The 21,269-nt window shown below is 48.9% G+C and overlaps 1 protein-coding gene across 3 annotated transcripts; it reads left to right on the top strand.

Annotated features, from left to right (window-relative positions):
* The first annotated feature begins 3,614 nt into the window (after positions 1-3,614).
* Positions 3,615-8,764, top strand: DNAJC22 (DnaJ heat shock protein family (Hsp40) member C22). 3 transcript variants are annotated; one of them, XM_031650454.1, is made up of 5 exons: positions 3,615-4,263; positions 4,356-4,425; positions 4,516-4,602; positions 5,630-6,576; positions 8,176-8,764. In XM_031650454.1, the coding sequence occupies exons 4-5, from the start codon at positions 5,737-5,739 to the stop codon at positions 8,359-8,361; spliced, it is 1,026 nt and encodes a 341-aa protein (XP_031506314.1). In that variant the 5' UTR covers positions 3,615-4,263; positions 4,356-4,425; positions 4,516-4,602; positions 5,630-5,736; the 3' UTR covers positions 8,362-8,764. The 3 variants fall into 3 exon arrangements, with proteins under 3 accessions (XP_031506314.1, XP_031506313.1, XP_003906376.5); XM_031650453.1 differs by having other exon boundaries at positions 3,615-4,425; positions 4,516-4,973; XM_003906327.5 differs by having other exon boundaries at positions 3,615-4,602.
* The last annotated feature ends 12,505 nt before the right edge of the window (positions 8,765-21,269 follow it).

Consider the following 21,269-nt stretch of genomic DNA (forward strand, 5'->3'; position numbering starts at 1 on the left):
CTTGATTTCCTTGAGCTCGGCCTCCCAGTTATTGGAGCTGGCCCTGGCTGGGAAGCAAGGGTGGGGACCTAAGCCCTCTTCTGGAGTTAGGTGATTTAAGGTCTGAGATGTCAAGGAAAGGTATTAGGCAGGTATCAAGACTAGGCGCTTCGCTCTGACCTCTGAGAAACTGTGCGTGACTTGTGCACTCAGAGATGGTGTGTATGACAGGGATTGATGAGTGTGGATCGCACGTGGGGGTCAGTGACTGTGTGTGTCAGTGCCAGGTGTGTGTCAGTATGATTTTGCCAGTAGAGGTGTGAGATTCCCATCTGAGGATGAACCACCCTTCCCTGTGTGTCCACCCCCTGTGTGCCCATCTCCCCACTACCCCCCAGCTGGCTGTCAGCTCTGTCTCCAGTTATGGAGGAAATGGCAGTGCGCACGGTGACGGTGACAACTGAGGTGTGCTGCTGAGGTGGGGGGTGGGGGTGGTGCTAGATGTTAACTGTGAGAGTGCTGGTCAGGACAGCTGCTCCCTTCCAGCACCTTCACCACTAACATCCCTACCCTGAGGGTCTTGAAAGTAGTGGATTGATTTTTTGTTTGTTTGTTTGTTTGTTTTTTGCCAAAGTTTGGACACCTAGTTGCTGTGCCCTGGGGAACAAAGTGATTACTACCAGAGTTGTCTAGCCCATACTCCTACACATACACATACACGAGGTCTCCAATGTAAGATGTGATCTCCAACCCATGTGGCCTCCCTAGGCTGGTGTGGTGGCCAGAGAGGAGTTGGTAGATGTTGAGCAGATGCCTGTGTGATGCTCAGGAGGAGAGGGGCTGACCTTCAGACCTCCAAGGCAGCCTACCTCTTTGGAGCCTGTATTAGCAGCCTCTGAGATCCTAATCTTTTGGGTCTCAAGTCCAAGTTAGTTACTAGTTTATGCCTTGGGAGGATAATGCTAACTGCACTCTAATTCCTCTCCCTAATAACTCTCTTCAGTTTTGCTTGGTCTCCACTCTCAATCTTCATTCTCAAAAACACCAAGAAGTTGAACCTGGCCTCCTCCCCAGCCCTGAACCTCCTGGGTCTACAGAGCAGAAAACTGGGCTGACTCTGGATCTCTGGCCCCCTGTTTTTTTCAGGGAGACCCTTGCCTTTGCCTTGTTGTTCCTTGGGGCTAGGGTATCTCTTGGAGCTTCTGTATCTTTATCTCTGTACTCTTTTTCCTCCTCCTCCTCCTCCTCCTTCTTCGTCTTCTTCTTCTTCTCCTTCTCCTTCTTCTTCTTTTCGGGGTCTCGCTCTGTCTCCCAGGCTAGAGTGCAGTGGCTCCATCTTGGCTCACTGCAATCTCCTCTCCTGGATTCAAGAGATACTCCTGCCTCAGCCTCCTGAATACCTGGGACTACAGGCTCTGCCTGGCTTGCTTTATTTATTTATTTATTTATTTTGTATTTTTAGTAGAGCCAGGGTTTCTCCATGTTGACCAGGCTGGTCTCAAACTCCTGACCTCAAGTGATTCACCCACCTCAGCCTTCCAAAGTACTGGGATTACAGGCGTGAGCCACGGCGCCCAGCCTTTGTACCCTCCTTTGTGTCTGCATATTTCCACATTTAGGAATCTTCCAAATTTGTCTTCATACATTTTCGGGGGCTCTCTCTTTGTTCCTCTTGGGGCTCTTCTCTTTAAGAATACACCAGCCCAGCAGAATACCCCAAGGAGATTGGAGTAGGAGGAGGAGGGCTTTCTTCCTGCCCCCATCCAGAGGTGATTGCTAACCCAAGGATGGTCACACCGTGTCAGGACTCGGGCACGCGCAGGTCACTTCACATTCTGGGCACAGACGCCTGGTCGATGCCCTGCTGTCCCTCCCTCCTCCCAACCTCCCTCCTCCTGGCCCCTGCCCCCTCCGCCCGCCTGGAAAAGGCAAATTTGACATTTTTAAATCCCGAGCCTTAAAGGGATCGATGCGGCCCGGGGGCCCCGCCCGGGGTCGATATTCCTGATTGGGAAGCGGCCGCTGCGCGGAGCCCGCGTGTAAATCACCCGGGCTGGAGGAGTGGGTGTGGGGAGCCTACCACGTCCCAGACTGGTGAAGCCAGGAGGGGTCGGGACCCGGGCGGGACCCGAGGGCGATGGAATGAGAACGACGGGCCTTAGATAACCAGAGAGAAGCCCTCCCAGGGCCTCCCCCTCCCGCGCTCAGCCCTGTCAACTCCCCCGGCCAGCTCCAGTCTCGCTTCAGCGGCCGCCACCCTTCGCTGCCCCTGGAGCCGCCGGGGAGGCCAGTGTCGGAGCCAGCCATGCGGCGGCTCCTCTCCGGCCGCTCCCGCGGGGCCGGGGCTTCGGCGGCTGCTGTCACGGAGCCGACAGGCCGGGCCGGCCGGGAAGGGGCGGGTGGCGGGGGAGAGGCGGCGGGGTGAGGCTGGCTTAGCGCTGGCACTCAGTGGGCGCGCAACATATGTTCACCGAATTGAGAGTCTGGGACACCGAGCGGCGCAGGGCAGGGGGTCGGAGGGCACAGGCGGGGTAGGAGATGGCCCAGACCAGGTGAGGGCAGAAGCCTCACTCACGGTGGAAGAAGGCACTCGAGACCGCTCTGGGAACAGCTGGGCTGGGATAGACCACCCCAGCCCTCTCGGGGGACACCTGGGTAGTAAAGAACAAGACATAATGGGGCAGGCAGGAAAGTTTGGACCCCACCCACAAGCGCCTCCGCCACCCCAACCTCCGATCCTTGTCGCACTCTGCTGGGGAAACCAAGGCAGCAGATGCTGAGAATAGCCAAAAAGGTTAAAAGCAGGGTCAGCGACGAGGCTAGGGCAGCAACCAGAATTCCTGCATGGGTTTCTGGATCCTCCGCCCACGTGGGGCCCGTTTGCGGGTAAATGCACCACCGCGCCCCCCACCACAGCTCAGACACTTTCCACTCGCTGCAGCTTGTCAGATCCCCCCACCTCCCACTCTGCACCAGTTTATAGAACAACAATTTTGGGAAAACAATCCGGGCGGAGTGACGGCCCGGTAATTGTGACAAAGTGAGTGCGGGCTGCTGGAGAGAGCACTAGGGCGGGAGCGCTGCGGGGCGAGGCGGAGGCAGGGGCACCTCCCCCCGCCCTGCCGCCCCCTCGTTCTTATTCCGGTCACCTCCCATTCCTCTCCTTGTCTCTTCTCCAATTCCTCTTCTCCCGGCTCCTCGCGTCTTCGTTTGCTTGTTCCTCCATCTCTCTTCCCTTTCCTCCCGGTAACAGCTCTTCTCCCGCTCCTCCCACCCCGTCGCCCCTCCCCCGGTGCGCTTTTTCCTCGCTCACTTCTCCCCTCTCCTCCGCCTTCCACTCGTTTCTTCGGCTTTTCCTCGCGCTTACATTGCCCTTGGGCCCCTGGCTCTCCCCGCACAGTCGGCTTCTCTCCCTCCCCACTTCTCGCTTCCTAAGATCGAACCCTGAGCCCCTTCCCCACCCCCACTCTCTGGGCCGCCAGCGCAGCACTGCATTCCTGGGTTCCTCCGGCCGTAAAGCTGGTGGCGCGCTGCGGCCCGGGGCGCCCCGCCGGCCAGCCTCTTCCCTCTCCCTTGTGTGGCTGCCGCCGCTGCCCCACCACCTGAGCCGGGAGATTGTTTGTCCAGAGGCGGCCGCCGCCGCCCGCGCTGTTTGCAAAGCTTAGCGCGCCGTCGCGCAGTGCGGGCCCAATTAAGTCTCATTCATTATTCAGCGCCCCTGTCCGCCCCCGCCCCCAGCAGTCTGAGGCGTCGCTTTGGGGCCCCTCCCAGCCTAGGTCCCTCAGTGAGACCTAAGAGGTCATATAGAGAGCAGCATTTCCTCTCCAGGCCGAGATGAGGGCTGTGAGGGCGTTTGGAGGGAAACGCGCTGCCTACTGCAGGGAGGTGACACCCGCGAGGCCGACTGTCCCCCCGAAGCCCCCGCAAGTCCAGACTGGGGGACCTTGGAGATCCACGAGATTTCCAGAGAAGGAAATTGAGGCCCAAGAAGCTGCATGACTTAGCCAAGGTCACGGAGTAGAACCCGGGGTAGGAGCCCGGGACGTTGAAATGAAGGCGTCTTGCATCGCAGCTCCGTGGCAGCGCAGAGGCACAGGAAGGCAGACTACCCCGAGCCCCGGGCTGCGGCCTCGCTCTCCAACCCTGCGGCCTCGCCCTCCAACCCTCTGCTTCCGTTTCTCCCTCTGGTCCATAGCCCGCGGGACAGAGCAGCCCTGGATTGGGAGGCTCCTCAGATCTCAGGCTCAGGTGCAGAAGCAGAGCCCCTAACTGGAAGGCTCAGAGGTGGGCCCGTGAGGCAAGCCCTGTGGGGGGTTGAGGACAGCTTGGGTTGGGGGTCCCTCCCTGCAGCCTGTCCGTGGATGTCTCTGCCTTAGGGGAATTGGAGGTGGAACCATCCAGTCTTGAAGGTCAACGGAGCGTGAAAAGAGGAGCGTGCAGCTTGAGGTGAGGGAGGAGTCACCTTTCTATTTGTGGGGGTGGGAAGAGGTAATCAAGGACATATTCTTGCATTTACAGGACTTTGTCCTTTTTTAGCACTACAGATAGGAGCGTCCTTGCTCCTCCAGGCAGCCCCTCCATAGGGGCAGTCCTGTGCTGCTGTGACTCGGCGACCCACACAAGGTGAGTCTGGGGACCGCCCGGACCCGCCCTTCCTTCGGCGGCAGCGCCACCTGGCGGCGGTGGTGCCGTGGTGCGCGAGGCGCTGGGCCTGGGCTGGGCGCTGAGTCTACTGGAGCTGCAGGCGTCTGCAGAGCCTTGCACTCTCCCCTCGAGGGCTGGCGGGAGGAGTCCCAGGCGGGAATGTGATTCCGAGGGCCCGGGGAGGGCCCTGAGGAGGAGCTTGGCCTGGGGAGGCCGGACTTCCGTGACACAACAGACACAAAAGACAAAGTCCATTTGGATGGAAGTGGGAGCGGGGCGAGACATGTCATTTTCACTCTGTGGTCAAAGGAAATGACTGGTCTGACTCGGTCTGGGAGCGGGGCGCCCAGGTACGGCCACTTAATTTGGGACTAGCGGGTGCTGACTGGTTGTCGCTCCAGATAGAGGGGACACTGGCAGGCACGCTTGACGTCTGGTTTGATATTGTGAGGATTCGTCCAGCTGCTGTGGAGTGACTTTTCAAGCCGGCCTCCGAAAGAGGTGGTTGAGTTGTGGGGTGCAAAGGTCTAGGTCAAACGTAGTTTTCCAGGATATTTTAATAGAGGGAATTCAGGACCCCTTTTAAGTTTGACCTGTGGGAAAATCTCATGGCCTGGAGAGTTAGGAAGGCAGGAGAGGGGCTAAAGCCTGGGCCAGTGTGGAAGGGCAGCCACAGTTGGAGTTAAGTCGTGGGTAAGGCGGAGGCTTTCAAAATGTGTGGGAACTTTGGAAAGGCATCCAATGCAGCTCTGCCCCTCCACACATCCCCCCATGAGTCATTTGGGGTCATTGGTCTGATGGGAGGTCTGAAATTTAAACAGCTTTCTCCTCTAAATCTGGAGTCACTGTGGTTGTAAAGAATGGGACTGAGGTGCTAGGACAAGGGATATGAGATAAATAGCACTGGGCACTCAGGCAGATCTGGACTCTTTCATGGGAAAGAGAAATGGTTGCTGTGTTGGAGCTTGGACATCATCTTACGACTCTGCTTTTTCCCATCTCTTAGGGTCTAAGGATAACTCTGGGGCCATGACGGCCATGATTCTCACAGAGAACTCCAAGACTTCTGTGCTGCGAGTAAGCGGACTTGTTCTGAGACCTTTGCCCTAGAGGATGGCCAAGGGGCTCCTGGTGACCTATGCCCTCTGGGCTGTGGGGGGCCCTGCTGGGCTTCACCACCTGTACCTGGGAAGGGACAGCCACGCCCTGCTCTGGATGCTGACCCTGGGGGGAGGTGGGCTGGGCTGGCTCTGGGAGTTCTGGAAGCTCCCAAGCTTTGTAGCTCAGGCCAACAGAGCCCAGGGGCAGAGGCAGAGCCCCAGAGGGGTGACACCCCCTCTGAGTCCCATTCGCTTTGCTGCCCAGGTGATCGTTGGCATCTATTTTGGCCTTGTGGCACTGATTAGCCTTTCATCCATGGTCAACTTCTATATTGTGGCCCTCCCACTGGCAGTTGGCTTAGGGGTCTTGCTGGTGGCTGCTGTTGGCAATCAGACCTCAGACTTTAAGAACACTCTGGTGGCAGCATTTCTCACTTCACCTATATTCTATGGCCGCCCCATAGCCATACTGCCCATTAGTGTGGCCGCCAGCATTACAGCTCAGAAGCATCGCCGCTACAAAGCTTTAGTGATGTCAGAGCCGTTCAGTGTGCGGCTCTACCGGCTGGGCTTGGCTTACCTTGCTTTCACAGGCCCACTGGCATACAGTGCCCTCTGCAACACAGCTGCCACCCTCAGCTATGTGGCAGAAACCCTTGGCTCCTTCTTGAATTGGTTCAGCTTCTTCCCCCTTCTTGGCCGCCTCATGGAGTTTGTCCTCCTTCTGCCTTACCGGATCTGGAGGCTACTGATGGGAGATACTGGCTTCAACAGCAGCTACTTCCAGGAGTGGGAGAAGCTCTATGAATTTGTTCACAGTTTTCAGGATGAGAAGCGTCAGCTGGCTTACCAGGTAAGGCTTTCTTCCCTCAGTCCTGTCTGGTGGCTCTGGTGGCCCTCATGTGGAAGCACTGTACTTACGTCTGTTGGCCAGGTGCCAGAAGGATGTTCTGGCTTCTTTGGATATCTGTTTGCAATGGGCAAAGGTTACGGAGGCTGTAATAGTAGAGTAGGAAAAATATATGTGTATATTATTTACTTTTTATTGAGGTACAACATATATACGGTGCACTAATTTTATGTATACCCCACTCAGATCAAGGGATGGAACATTTCCAGCACTAAGAAGGTTCTTTTATTCCCCTTCTCGGCCTATACTCCCACCTTCAGAGGTTATCTCTATTCTGACTTTAGTCACCATACGTTAGTTTTGCTCATTCCTCTTCTTTTTTATTTTTTTAAGATAGAGTCTTGCTCTGTAGCGTAGGCTGGAGTGCAGTGGCTCTATCTTGGTTCACTGCAAGCTCTGCCTCCCAGGTTCATGCTATTCTCCTGCCTCAGCCTCCCAAGTAGCTGGGACTATAGGCACGTGCCACCACGCCTGGCTAATTTTTCGTATTTTTAGTAGAGACAGGGTTTCACTGTGTTAACCAGGATGGTCTTGATCTCCTGACCTTGTGATCTGCTCGCCTCAGCCTCCCAAAGTGTTGGGATTACAGGCGTGAGCCAACATGCCCGGTCCAGTTTTGCTCATTCTTGAGCTCCAAAAAAGTGGAACCATCCATTATGTGTTCTTTTGTATTTGGCATCTTTCTTCTTTCATTCAACATCATGTTTATGAGATTTATTACTCTTGATTTCTTTTTTCTTTTTTTTTTGAGACGGAGTTTCGCTCTTGTTGCCTAGGCTGGAGTGCAATGGCGCCATCTTGGCTCACTGCAACCTCCGCCTCCTGGCGATTCTCCTGCCTCAGCCTGCTGAGTAGCTGGGATTACAGGCGTGGGCCATGACGCCCAGCTAATTACATATTTTTAGTAGAGACAGGGTTTCTCCATGTTGGTCAGGCTGCTCTCGAACTCCCGACCTCAGGTGCTCTGCCCGCCTCGGCCTCCCAAAGTGCTAGGATTACAGACATGAGCCACCACACCCGGCCATTATTCCTCTTGTTACTTGCAATTGTAAATTGTTTGTTTTCACTGTTGTGTAGTATCCCATTGTATGATTATACCACAGTTTATTTACTCACTCTATTGTTAATGAACATTTGGGTTGTTTCTGGTTTGGGGCTATTATAAATAAAGTTGCTATGAGCTTTCTTGTACATGCCTTTGGTGGACATATATACATTTATGTCTTTTGTGGGGAAGAGATCTTGCCAGGGATATGAAGTTCCAGGTTGGACAATGGACAGTTGTGATTAATGGCCCTTGCCATGAGATCTAGAGCTTGTCTATGTTTCAAAAGACTGGCATTCTTTTTTCTAAAAGAATTGTTTTCTTTTATTATTACTCTCTAAGGCTGGAATTCTAACCTGAGCTGCTGGACCTTTCCCACGGGCAAGTAGAAGCCAATTCTAGAGATATGATAGCCTGATTTAGCAAAGGTGCAAGGAGAGGCCCAGGTACCCTAACAACTTGGGAGATTCTGATTTGTCATCTTCTGTTTCCATAAGGTTTTGGGCCTCTCAGAAGGGGCAACAAATGAAGAAATACATCGGAGTTACCGGGAACTAGTGAAGGTCTGGCACCCAGACCACAACCTGGACCAGACAGAGGAGGCACAGAGGCACTTCCTGGAGATCCAGGCTGCGTATGAAGTCCTGAGTCAACCCAGGAAGCCCAGGGGATCCTGGAGGTGAAAAGAAACTTCCCCCTGAGGATTGACTCTTCCTATCAGAGCTGGGCAACTTGTCCCAAATCTAGCTTTGCCCAGGAATGGCATCCCAACAAGGTTAAAGAAACTGCTTGCAGGGGCCGGGAGTGGTGGCTCACGCCTGTAATCCCAGCACTTTGGGAGGCCGAGGCAGGCAGATCCTGAGGTCAGGAGTTCGAGACCAGCAGCCTGGCCAACATAATGAAACCTCGTCTCTACTAAAAATACAAAAAATTAGCCAGGCGTGGTGGCAGGCGCCTCTAGTCCCAGCTACTTGGGAGGCTGAGGCAGGAGAATCGCCTGAACCTGAGAGGCAGAGGTTGCGGTGAGCCAAGATCACACCACTGCACTCCAGCCTGGGCAACAAGAGTGAAACTCTGTCTCAAAAACAAAAGAAAAAGAAAAAGAAAAAGAAACTGCTTGCAGGGAACATGAGAAAACCTTAATGGGGTGAGAAAAGGTTGTGGTAGAAGAATGTGTTTATATTCTGAATTTCTGAATTCTTGGCTATTGCATTCTTGATAATTTTTCTTAAAACCAGAGAGTGAAAGGCATATTATAAAACAGTCAAATATCTTTTAGAGTATGGACAACTATTATATATCAATAAAAAATTAATTAGAAAAAAATATATCTTTTAGAGAACACACCACCTTATCCCACCCATGATATATTGATGTGTGATGGAGGAAGGTTGTTTAACTATTTTTTAAATGTGTAAAACAGCAGGGCATGGTGACTCATGCCTTTAATCCCAACACTTCGGGAAGCTGAGGTGGGAGGATCATGTGAGGTCAGGAGTTCAAGACCAGCCTGGTCAACCGACGTGAAATTCCATCTCTACTAAAAATACAAAACTTAGCCAGGCATGGTGGCGCACACCTGTAGCCCCAGCTAGTTGGGAGGCTGAGTCAGGAAAATCACTTGAGCCTGGGAGGTGGAGGTTGCAGTGAACTGAGATTGAGCCACTGCACTGTACTCCAGCCTGGGCAGCAGAGCGAGATTCTGTCTCAAAAATTAAATAAATAAATGAATAAATAAATAAATAAATGTGTAAAGCACTATGTCAGGAGATTGAAGAAAAAATGTGAAGGTTCTAGTATTCACAAGCTGTCCTGTGATAAGAGGGATTTGATCTTTTCTATAGATGGGGTGAGACTAGGGTTACATTTCAAAATTTGAGAAAAATATTTTCATTCCATTTATGGGAGAACTTTCCAGCAGCTACACTTTCTCCAAGAAGGAACAAACTACTGTGGAATGGGGGTAGTTCTTCCTCCTCTGCTTAGAGGAGGATTTTTGGAGAGCCCTCAGACTTTACGTAGGTGGTTGGACTGGCTGACTTCTCAGGTCTTCCCATTATTTGAGGTCTGATTCTGGGCTACATACCCTACTCCTAGAAGCATACAATCTGATGGGAGATAATGACACAGGTACACAGATATCAAAGCCCTTGTTCAGTGTTTTGAACTAAATGTCATAAGAGCTATAAATAGTGTATTGGGACACTGGAGGAGGGACAGATAACATTGTTTTATGGGGACTCAGAAAGATTCATGATTTTATATGTCGTATGTCCCTTTGGGGACTTTGGGGAACCCTAGAGAACCAGCAGCTGGAGCATCTCAAGGGGGCCTTATTCAATTCTAGGTAACTAGCCAGGTGTGAAAGAAAGGGCCCAGGATGTCTCACTTTGCAGAGGAAGATTGGAAACCAGGAACATGATTTTAAATTATGTGCCTTTACTGCAGCTTTCTTGCTGTCTTTGTGTGTGTGCATTCTTTACATTTTTTTCTTCTTTCTGGATGTTAAATCTGAGTAATATATATAATTTTTTTTTTTTTGAGGCGGAGTCTCACTCTGTCGCCCAGGCTGGAGTGCAGTGGCACGATCTCGGCTCACTGCAAACTCCGCCTCCCGGGTTTATGCCATTCTCCTGCCTCAGCCTCCCGAGTAGCTGGGACTACAGGCGCCCGCCACCTCGCCCGGCTAGTTTTTTGTATTTTTTAGTAGAGACGGGGTTTCACCGTGTTAGCCAGGATGGTCTCGATCTCCTGACCTCGTGATCCGCCCGTCTTGGCCTCCCAAAGTGCTGGGATTACAGGCTTGAGCCACCACGCCCGGCCTGTAATTTATAAAGTGGAATTATGATCAGGCATAGTGCCGCTTGCCTATAATCCTAGCACTTTGGCAAGCCAAGGCAGGAAGACTGCTTGAGCCCAGGAGTTCAAGACCACCCTGGGCAACATGGCAAAACTCCATCTCTACAAAAAGTACAAAAATTAGCTGGGTGTGGTGGGGTGTGCCTGTAGTCCCAGCTAAGGAGGCTAAGATTGGGAGGATCACTTGAACCCAAAAGGTGGAGGGTGCAATGAGCCGAGATTGTGCCATTGCACTCCAGCCTGAGTGACACAGTGACAGCCTGTCTCAAAAACACAAAAATAAATAAATAAACAATAGTTGAATTACGTTGGCGACTATTCTGTCTGTCTCACTCTCTTTTTTTTTTTTTTTTTTTTTGAGATGGAGTCTTGCTCTATCACCCAGGCTGGGTCTTGGCTCACTGCAACCTCTGCCTCCTGGTTTCAAGCAATTCTCCTGCCTTAGCCTCTTGAGTAGCGGGGATTACAGGCGCCCGCCACCATGCCCGGCTAATTTTTGTATTTTTAGTAGAGATGTGGTTTCACCATGTTGACCAGGCTGGTCTCGAACTCTCGTCTATACCAAAATACAAAAGAAATTAGCCGGGCATGGCAGCGTGTGCCTCTAGTCCCAGCTACTTCAGAGGCTGAGGCAGGAGAATTGCTTGAACCCGAGAGGTGGAGATTGCAGTGAGCCAAGATGGCGCCACTGCACTCCAGACTGGGCAATAGAGCAAGACTCTGTCTCTACAAAAAACAAACAAAAAACATGACATGTAGCACTACTTCTATAAAATATAAATATATTCAAAATAATCTATAAGGAAAAAGAGACCAAGGAGTGATTGGGGTCTTTACTTGATATGGAAAATTATTTTACTGTTCTCAAATTTTTATTATTATTATTTTTTGAGACGGAATCTCGCTCTGTTGCTAGGCTGGAGTGCAGTGGTGCAATCTCAGCTCACTGCAACCTCCACCTCCTGGGTTCAAGCAATTTTCTCGCTTCAGCCTCCCTAGTAGCTGGGACTACAGGCGTGCGCCACCACGCCCAGATACTTTTTGTACTTTTACTAGATACGGGGTTTCACCATGTTGGCCAGGATGGTCTCAATCTTTTGACCTCATGATCCGCCCGCCTTGGCCTCTCAAAGTGCTGGGATTACAGGCATGAGCCACCATGCCCAGCCACTGTTCTCAAATTTTATTATGTTTTTTTTTTTTTTTTTTTTACAAAATATGGATATATTTTAATTTACTCAAATGGGAACTGCTGATAAGCAGTTCTTATTTTTCCAGCATGAGCAAGGCTACAATAAATATCTTTGAATATAGGTACTGATGCTTTTTGTTTTTTGTTGAAGCTATATCCCAATAAGTGATAAGTAGGGTCGAACAGAAGATGTGATTTTTGGCTGGGCGTGATGGCTCACACCTGTAATCCCAGCACTTTGGGAGGCTGAGGTGGGCGGATCACAAGGTCAGGAGATCGAGACCATCCTGGCTAACATGGTGAAACCTTGTCTCTACTAAAAATACAAAAAAATTAGCCTGGTGTGGTGATGGGCACCTACAGTCCCAGCTAATTGGAAGGCTGAGGCAGGAGAATGGCATGAACCCGGAAGATGGAGCTTGCAGTGAGCCGAGATCACGCCACTGCACTCCAGCCTGGGTGACAGAGTGAGACTCCATCTCAAAAAAAGCCATGTTTTTTACAATTTTGATTGATATTGTATTGGGCCAGGCATGGTGGCTCAGGCCTGGCATCCCAGCACTTTGTGAGGCTGAGGTGGGAGGATAGCTTGAGCTTAGGAGTTCAACACCAGCTTGGGCAACCTAGCGAGACCTCATCTCTGCTAAAAAAGCAAAACAAACAAACACAAAATTAGCTAGGAGTGGTGGCATGTGCCAGTAGTCCCAGCTAGTTGGGAGGTTGAGGTAGGAAGATTTCTTGATCGTGGGAGGTTGAGGCTACAGTGAGCTGTGATGGTATCACTGCACTCCATCCTGGGCAACACAGCAAGACCCTGCCTCAAACAAATGTATTTGGTTGATATTGCGTCAGATTTCTTCTGAAAAACGTTTTAACAATTTAGACTTTCACCAAGTGCAAGAAACTGGCATTTTCTTTGTAACTGGCTTGGAATGTTACCACTCTTTTAAACTTTTGTCAAGATGATTGTGAGAAATAGTATCTAATTACTTTAATTTGCATTTCCCTGACTCCTAATGAAGTTCAGCACCTCTTCAAATCATTATTATTTTTTTTGAGACAGAATGTCGCTCTGTCACCCAGGCTGGAGTGCAGTGGCGCAGTCTTGGCTCACTGCAAGCTCCGCTTCCCGGGTTCACACCATTCTCCTGCCTCAGCCTCCCGAGTAGCTGAGACTACAGGTGCCCACCACCACTCCCGGCTAATTTTTGGTATTTTTAGTAGAGATGGGATGTCACCGTATTAGCCAGGATGGTCTCGATCTCCTGACCTCATGATCCACCCGCCTTGACCTCCCAAAGTGCTGGGATTACAGGCATGAGCCACCGCACCTGGCCCTCTTCAAATCTTTATTGGGCATTTGAATTTTCTCTTCAGTGAATTGCTTCATCATATTCTCTATTTATTTTAAAATTGTGTTCCTATTTGTCTCTCTCAAATCTAGTTTGGTGGAATCCTTGCATGTTAGAAACCTTAACCCTTTGTAATATGCGTTGTAGATATTTTTCCCTTGCCTATGACTTGTCTTTCATCCTTGAGCATGAGTTTTAGAGTCAGAAGAATCAACAGTAGGATTTCAATCAGGTTGCATTATTTTCTAGTTGTATTTTTTATTTCTTCAGCCTCTTAGAATCTTAGTTTCCTTTAAAATTGAGATAATAGTATCTACTTTATTTAAAACATTTTTTGGCTAGGCACGGTGGCTCATGCCTGTAATCCCAGCATTTTGGGAGGCCGAGGTGGGCGGATCACCTGGGGTCAGGAGTTTGAGACCAGCCTGGCCAACATGGTGAAAATCCATCTCTACCAAAAATACAAAAATCAGCCAGGTGTGGTGGTGCATGCCTGTAATCCCAAGTACTTGGGAGGCTGAGGCAGGAGAATCACTTGAACCCGGGAGGCACAGACGAGGTAGGTAGCTGAGATCACGCCACTGCACTCCAGCCTGAGTGGCAGGGCCAGACTCTGTCTCAAAAAAACAAAAAACAAACAAACAAAAAAACGGCCGGGTGCGGTGGCTCAAGCCTGTAATTCCAGCACTCTGGGAGGCCGAGACGGGCGGATCACGAGGTCAGGAGATCGAGACCATCCTGGCTAGCACGGTGAAACCCCGTCTCTACTAAAAAATACAAAAAACTAGCCGGGCGAGGTGGCGGGCGCCTGTAGTCCCAGCTACTCGGGAGGCTGAGGCAGGAGAATGGCATAAACCTGGGAGGCGGAGCTTGCAGTGAGCTGAGATTGTGCCACTGCACTCCAGCCTGGGCGACAGAGCGAGACTCCATCTCAAAAAAACAAAACAAAACAAAACAACTTTTTTTTTTCATTTATTTATTTATTGAGACAGGGTCTCGCTCTGTCACCCAGGCTGGAGTTAGTGGGGTGATCACAGCTCACTGTAGCCTGGAACTCCTGGGCCTAAGTGATCCTCCTGCCTCAACCTCCCAAGTAGCTGGGACTACAGACAGGCACCACCATACCTGGCTTTTTTTTTTTTTTTTTGTAGAGATGGGGTCTTGCCATCTTGCCCAGCCTGGTCTCTAACTCCTAGTTTCAACCTACCCTCCTGTTTGGCCTACCAAAATGCTGGGATTACAGGTATGAGCCAAGTATCTACTTTAAAAGGGTTGCTGTGGCCAGGTGCAGTGGCTCACACCTGTAATCTCAGCACTCTGGGAGGCTGAGGTGGTGGATCAACTGAGGTCAGGAGTTTGAGACCAGCCTGGCCAACATGGTGAAACCCTGTCTCTACTAAATATACAAAAAATTAGCTGGGTGTGGTGGCACAGGCCTGTAATGCCAGCTACTCAGGAGGCTGAGGCAAGAGAATCACCTGAACCCAGGAGGTGAGGGTTGCAGTGAGCTGAGACCGCGCCACTGCACACCAGCCTGGGTGACAGAGTGAGATTCCATTTCAAAAAATAAAAAGTACAAAAAAATACAAAAATGAGCCAGGCATGGTGGCGCACGCCTGTAGTCCCAGATACTCTGGAGGCTGAGTGGGGAGAATCGCTTGAACCCAGGGTGTGGAGGTTACAGTGAGCCAAGATTGCACCACTGCACTCCAGCCTGAGCTACAGAGTGAGACTCCGTCTCAAAAAAAAAAAAAAGAAAAGAAAAGAAAAAAAGAAAAAGAAAAAGAAAAGAAAAGGTCACTGCGATTAAAAAAAAAAAAAAAAAAAAAAAAGATAGTAGGCCTGGTGTGGTGGCTGCTACTCTTCAAGAGGCTGAGAGGATTGCTTGAGCCCAGAAGGTCAATCATGAGTGAGTCGTGACTGTGCCCCTGCACTCCAGCCTGGGCAACAGAGTGAGACACAGTCTCAAATAAATAAATAAATAAATAAATAAATAAATAAAATAAAAACAAGTAAATGAAATTAAAACAAAACCCAAAATACAGTCTTAAAAGAAGAAGGAAATTTAGTAAAATAATAGGAAATCTAAGGCATTAACAAGTGAGTCTTCTTTATTTTCTTTCTTTTTTTTTTTTTTTTTGAGACAGAGTCTTGCTCTGTTGCCCGGGCTGGAGTGCAGTGGCCAGATCTCAGCTCACTGCAAGCTCCGCCTCCCGGGTTCACGCCATTCTCCTGCCTCAGCCTCCCGAGTAGCTGGGACTACAGGCGCCCGCCACCTCGCCCGGCTAATTTTTTGTATTTTTTAGTAGAGACGGGGTTTCACCGTGTTTGCCAGGATGGTCTCGGTCTCCTGACCTCGTGACCCGCCCGCCTCGGCCTCCCAAAGTGCTGGGATTACAGGCTTGAGCCACCGCGCCTGGCAAGTCTTCTTTATTTTCTACCTTAGTTGATTTAATGAAATCCAGTGATTTCGTATTCTCCCATTTGCACAAATCAGAAATTCATAGATACTTTGAAGAGTTGGAAGGGAATTGAGAAGGCCTGTATCCCAAGCAACTATACAGTACAGAATCTTGGAAACAGCTTGCCTCAGAGATGACCATTTTGGGTTTTGCTTGAATTGGAAATCTCCTACCTGTCTCACGTTTTAGAGGGTTAGAAGCATATATCCTTAATTGTTCCCTAAATTGTTTCCTAAATTTGCTTCCTTATAGTGTCTTTCTGGACCTGCCATCTCTTACTACAAAGAACAAAAACAAAAAACCAAAAACCATTTCTTGATGAGAATCTGCCCTTCATCTCCTATCCCTCTAAATCTTCCATTTGCCACATTCACCACCATCTTGTTTAAGGAGGAGGCACTATAGCCGAGTGAGTAAGGATGAAGGGGTGAAGAAATGAGGCTCTACTTCTGCCTCTTGCACTGACCATACTGGTGACTTTGGGTGAGCCACTTTTCCCCTAGGACCTCTGTTTCTTTCTCGTCAGGTGAGGGAGATGGACTTAGATGACTTAGATGATTTTTTTTTTTTTTTGAGACAGAATCTACTTTGTTGAACAGGCTGGTGTGCAGTGGCACAGTCATAGCTCACTGCAGCCTTGACCTCCTGGTCTCAAGCGATCCTCTCACCTTGGCCGCCCGAAGTGTTGGGATTATAGGCATGAGCCACTGACCCCAGCCTAGATGACCTTAAGCTTGCTTTCAACCTGTATTCTGTAGTTCTTAGCTTTTCAGCTGAGGCTTGTATTAAATGGTTTGATTTGTCATCTTCTGTCTGCCCCCTTGTGGACATTGTTTTGGGAAGAAAATAAAATATTTAATTGCTTAAGGAACAATGTAATGACCATCCCACCCTCCAAGAATTCACATTGTTTGTTTTCAATGATTCACGTTCACTTCTAGTACTTGTTCATAAATGTACATCATTTTACATGGTTGAATCATATCCGGGACATAATTTTGTACTTTTCCTCCCTCCCTGACAATAATGATGTCTTTACAGTAAAATATAAAAATGCTTATGATTCAATAAGCTTTTAAACTATTACCATAAAGACTGTTATTATATATATCTAATTGAGATAATTCATATGCATAAACTTCACACTTTAAAAGTGTACAATTCAGTGGTTTCTGATAGATTCACAAGGTTGTATAATCATCACCACTATTTAATTCCAGAATGTTTTACCACCCCAAAAAGAAACTCCATACTCATTAGCAATCACTCTCTGTTTTCTCCTGCTCCTAGCCTCTGCAATCCCTGATCTACTTTCTGTCTCTAGATTTGCCTATCCTGGACATTTTATTTAAATGGCATCACACAATATGTTGCCCTCTGTGTGTGTCTGGCTTCTTTCATTGAACATAATGTTTCCAAGATTCAAATATGGGCTGGGCATAGTGGCTCACGCCTGTAATCCCAGCACTTTGGGTGGCTGAGGTGGGCGGATCACCTGAGGTCAGGAGTTTGAGACCAGCCTGGCCAACATGGTGAAACCCTGTCTCTACTAAAAATACAAAAATTAGCCGGGCATGGTGGCATGCATCTGCAGTCCCAGCTACTCAGGGGGCTGAGGCAGGAGTATTGTTTGAACCTGGGAAGCGGAGGAGGTTGCAGTGAGCTGAGATTGCACCACCACACTCCAGCCTGGGTGACAGAACGAGACTCTCAAAATAAAATAAAATAGGCCGGGTGCAGTGGCTCACGCCTATAATCCCAGCACTTTGGGAGGCCGAGACGGGCGGATCACAAGGTCAGGAGATTGAGATCATCCTGGCTTACACTGTGAAACCCTGTCTCTACTACAAATACAAAAAATTAGCCGGGCGTGGTAGCAGGCACCTGTAGTCCCAGCTACTCGGGAGGCTGAGACAGGAGAATGGCATGAACCCAGGAGGCAGAACTTGCAGTGAGCTGAGATCGTGCCACTGCACTCCACCCTGGGCGACAGAGTGAGACTCCGTCTCAAAAAAAAAAAAAATAAAATAAAATAAAATAAATAAAATAAAATAAAAAAAGATTCAAATATGTTGAAGCATACATTATCGTTACATTTATTTTATTTTTAAATAACACACCATTATATCTTAAAGCTGTATAATATTCCCTTTTTGAGAAACATTTTATATAATGTTGTTGGAAAGAATGTGGCATCAATATCTTCATGCCTCTAATTCATCTCTTCTCTTGAATTATTTCCTTAGAATAAATTCCCATGGGTGGGATTACTGGGTCAAAGGGTATGAACATTTTTTATAGCTCTTGTCAATATTGCTCTTAAATTGTGGTGCCCAGAACTAAATGCAATTCTGAGATGTGTTCAGACAGAATGGGGTACTGTGGGGCTATTATGTTCTCAAGGTCTGAACAATATATCATCCTTTAAATCCAGCAGCCTGAAAATTTATTAGCTTTTTTTGGTTGCTATGTAATTGTGACTCATTAAGCTTATAGTCAACTGAGGCCCTTAGATCTTTTCCTAGGCACTGTGTCTTAGAGCTATGTTTGCATCTACTCTAGGACCCAGGAGGCTTTTGAGGACTCACTGGCTTTAGTATTCTATGTCTTAGTTTTCTTTTCTCTTGAACAATGGGGTGGTCCTAACAAGCTTGGAGAGGTGTGGTTTGTTGTAGTCTTAGCTAGGAACTGCAGATGGCGCTACAAGGCTGTCACAGCGTGAAATATGTCCCTCGCCTGCTCCCTTCACTTAAAAAAAATGTGGTAGTGACACCTCCATAGCAGGTTCATTACCTGAGTTCAGTCCTCTCCTTTTGCTGAGAAGGAGCAAGCAACTGTGAAGTTGGATTTGGGGTGTTATTCAAGGCAAGCTCCAACTGAAGCATACTCTTCAGCTGTCATTTAATCTCCTAGGGGAATCTAGAGCTGTCTATTTCATGTTAGAACTTTAAACACACATCTCATGCCACTGCTTTGGCTTTTGAAGTTCATACCCTGAGAAGGTGATTTAAATTTTTTTTTCTTTTGCTTCATGTTCCCTGCAGTCTTTCTGTTAGTCACCTCAAGGGATTGAAAGTTGTTCAACTGTTTTGTTTTGTTTTTGCTAAGATGAGTTTTGAGCAGTAAGAGTAAAAAATTTATGTAGGGTTCTAGCAAAAGATACTTCATTTCGGCCGGGTGCGGTGGCTCAAGCCTGTAATCCCAGCACTTTGGGAGGCCAAGACGGGAGGATCACGAGGTCAGGAGATCGAGATCAGCCTGGCTAACACGGTGAAACCCCGTCTCTACTAAAAAAATACAAAAAACTAGCTGGGCGAGGTGGTGGGCACTTGTAGTCCCAGCTACTTGGGAGGCTGAGGCAGGAGAATGTCGTAAACCCGGGAGGCGGAGCTTGCAGTGAGCTGAGATCCGGCCACTGCACTCCAGCCTGGGCGACAGAGCGAGACTCCGTCTCAAAAAAAAAAAAAAAAGATCCTTCATTTCAATAATTTGTTCTCTCTTTTCTTTCTCATTCTTCTTTTTCCCCACCTCTCATTCACCCTTTCCATAGTCCATCTGGTTATTTGCAAACTATTAGGACTCTAAGCAAGGATCTTGGACTTTCTGGGTTTAACCCTTACTGACAAGTTTCAACAGAATAAAGCAGTGCCCTGTATGGGAAACTTGGAAGGAATCTTTTTTTTTTTTTTTTTTTTGAGACGGAGTTTCACTCTTGTTGCCCAGGCTGGAGTGCAGTGGCACCATCTTGGCTCACTGAAACCTCTGCCTCCCGGGTTCAAGCGATTCTCCTGCCTCAGCCTCCTGAGTAGCTGGGATTACAGGCATGTACCACCACACCCAGCTAATTTTGTATTTTTAGTAGAGACGGGGTTTCTCCACGTTGGTCAGGCTGGTCTCAAACTCTCGACCTCAGGTGATCTGCCTGCCTTAGCCTCCCAAAGTGTTGGGATTACAGGTGTGAGCCACCACTCCCAGCCCAGAAGGGAATTTTTTAACCCATTCTGTGCCAGACCTCAGTCCCAATTCTGGGTCGAGAAAGGTTGTGGGGAACATCTTCTGCTGGGCAGTGACTGAGTCAGCATGTGAATCTGGCTTTGCAAGCAACACCTAAAAGGGCATTTTTCCTAGCATCAATAGCTCAGGCACCTTTCAGGTGAATTAGTACCAGAAAAGGAATGGGAGCTGGGCATGATGACGGGCAGAGGCAGGGGGATCACTTGAGCCCGGGAGTTTGAGACTATAGTGAGTTATGATTCTGCCACTGTACTCCAACCTAGGCAACAGAGCAAGGCCCTGCCTCTAATAAATAAATAAGAAACTTATTAATCTGTCTCAAGAGTAGGAAAAAAAAGCCCAGGCATAGTGGCTGATGCCTATAATCCTAGCACTTTGGGAGGTTGAGGCAGGAGGATCACTTGAACCCAGCGGTGAGGACTGCTTGAGTTTGAGACCAGCCTGGGCAACATAGGGAGGCCCCATCTCCACGAAAAAAAAAAAAAAAAAAATTAGCTAGGCCTGGTGGCTTACACCTGTAGTCCAAGTTACTGGGAAGGCTGCAGTGGGAGGACCAGTTGAGCCTTGGAGCTGGAGGCTGCAGTGAGTAATGATCCCACCACTGCACTCCAACCTGGTCAGTGGAGAACCCTGGTCTCTTAAAAAAAAAAAAAAAAGAGATGGGGCTTGGTGCCAGTGGCTCCAAGTGGATCACGCCTGTAATCCCAGCACTTTGGGAGGCTGAGGCAGGTGGATCACAAGGTCAAGAGATGGAGACCATCCTGGCCAACATGTGAAACCCCATCTCTACTAAAGCTTCAAAAAAATTACCTGGGCATTGTGGCGCACCTGTAGTCCCAGCTACTCAGGAGGCTGAGGCAAGAGAATCGCTTGAACCCGAGAGGCAGAGGTTGCTGTGAGCTGAGATCGCGCCACTGCACTCCAGCCTGGGCAACAGTGAGAGACTCTGTCTCAAAAAAAAAAAAAAAAGAATGAGAAGGGTTTGTGGGACATACAAACGTCTTCGGTTCAGGTGTTTCCCAGTCACATATCTGAGGGCCATTGAGGCTTGTTTTACTCCCCCACCCCTCCTTCCATATCCTTACTCACTTTAAATGTGGTTTCTCTTGCTTTTTTCTCCCTTTCCCTCCCATAACCCACAGGAGAGAGTGTATGTTTGATATTCAGTAAATTTGATATTCAGTGCCTGCAAACTCACTTCGTCTTAGCAGTTGATTTTCTTGCACAGCCAAGACGACCGATCATTTCAGACCCATCTCCCTTCAGGCTCTAATTCTTCTCATCAATGTGTTTCTTGTTTTGATATTTTTGCCTTTGGCTGATGTTGTTCTTTTTTTTTTTTTTTTTTTTTTTTGAGATGGAGTCTCGCTCTGTCGCCCAGACTGGAGTGCAGTGGCCGGATCTCAGCTCACTGCAAGCTCCGCCTCCCGGGTTTACGCCATTCTCCTGCCTCAGCCTCCCGAGTAGCTGGGACTACAGGCGCCCGCCACCTCGCCCGGCTAGTTTTTTGTATTTTTAGTAGAGACGGGGTTTCACCGTATTAGCCAGGATGGTCTCGATCTCCTGACCTCGTGATCCACCCGTCTCGGCCTCCCAAAGTGCTGGGATTACAGGCTTGAGCCACCGCGCCCGGCCGTTGTTCTTCTTTTCTATATTTTTCCTCTCTGCGAAATCCTTTTTTTTTTTGAGATGGAGTTTTGCTCTTGCCCAGG

Source organism: Papio anubis, chromosome 9 (assembly GCF_008728515.1).
Source record: "Papio anubis isolate 15944 chromosome 9, Panubis1.0, whole genome shotgun sequence".
NCBI classification, from domain to species: domain Eukaryota; kingdom Metazoa; phylum Chordata; class Mammalia; order Primates; family Cercopithecidae; genus Papio; species Papio anubis.

Coding starts and splice junctions, on each gene's coding strand:
- DNAJC22 (XM_003906327.5), top strand. CDS start 5,737: ATGGCCAAGGGGCTCCTGGTGACCTATGCCCTCTGGGCTGTGGGGGGC. Junction 6,577..8,175: donor AGCGTCAGCTGGCTTACCAG/GTAAGGCTTTCT, acceptor TGTTTCCATAAG/GTTTTGGGCCTCTCAGAAGG.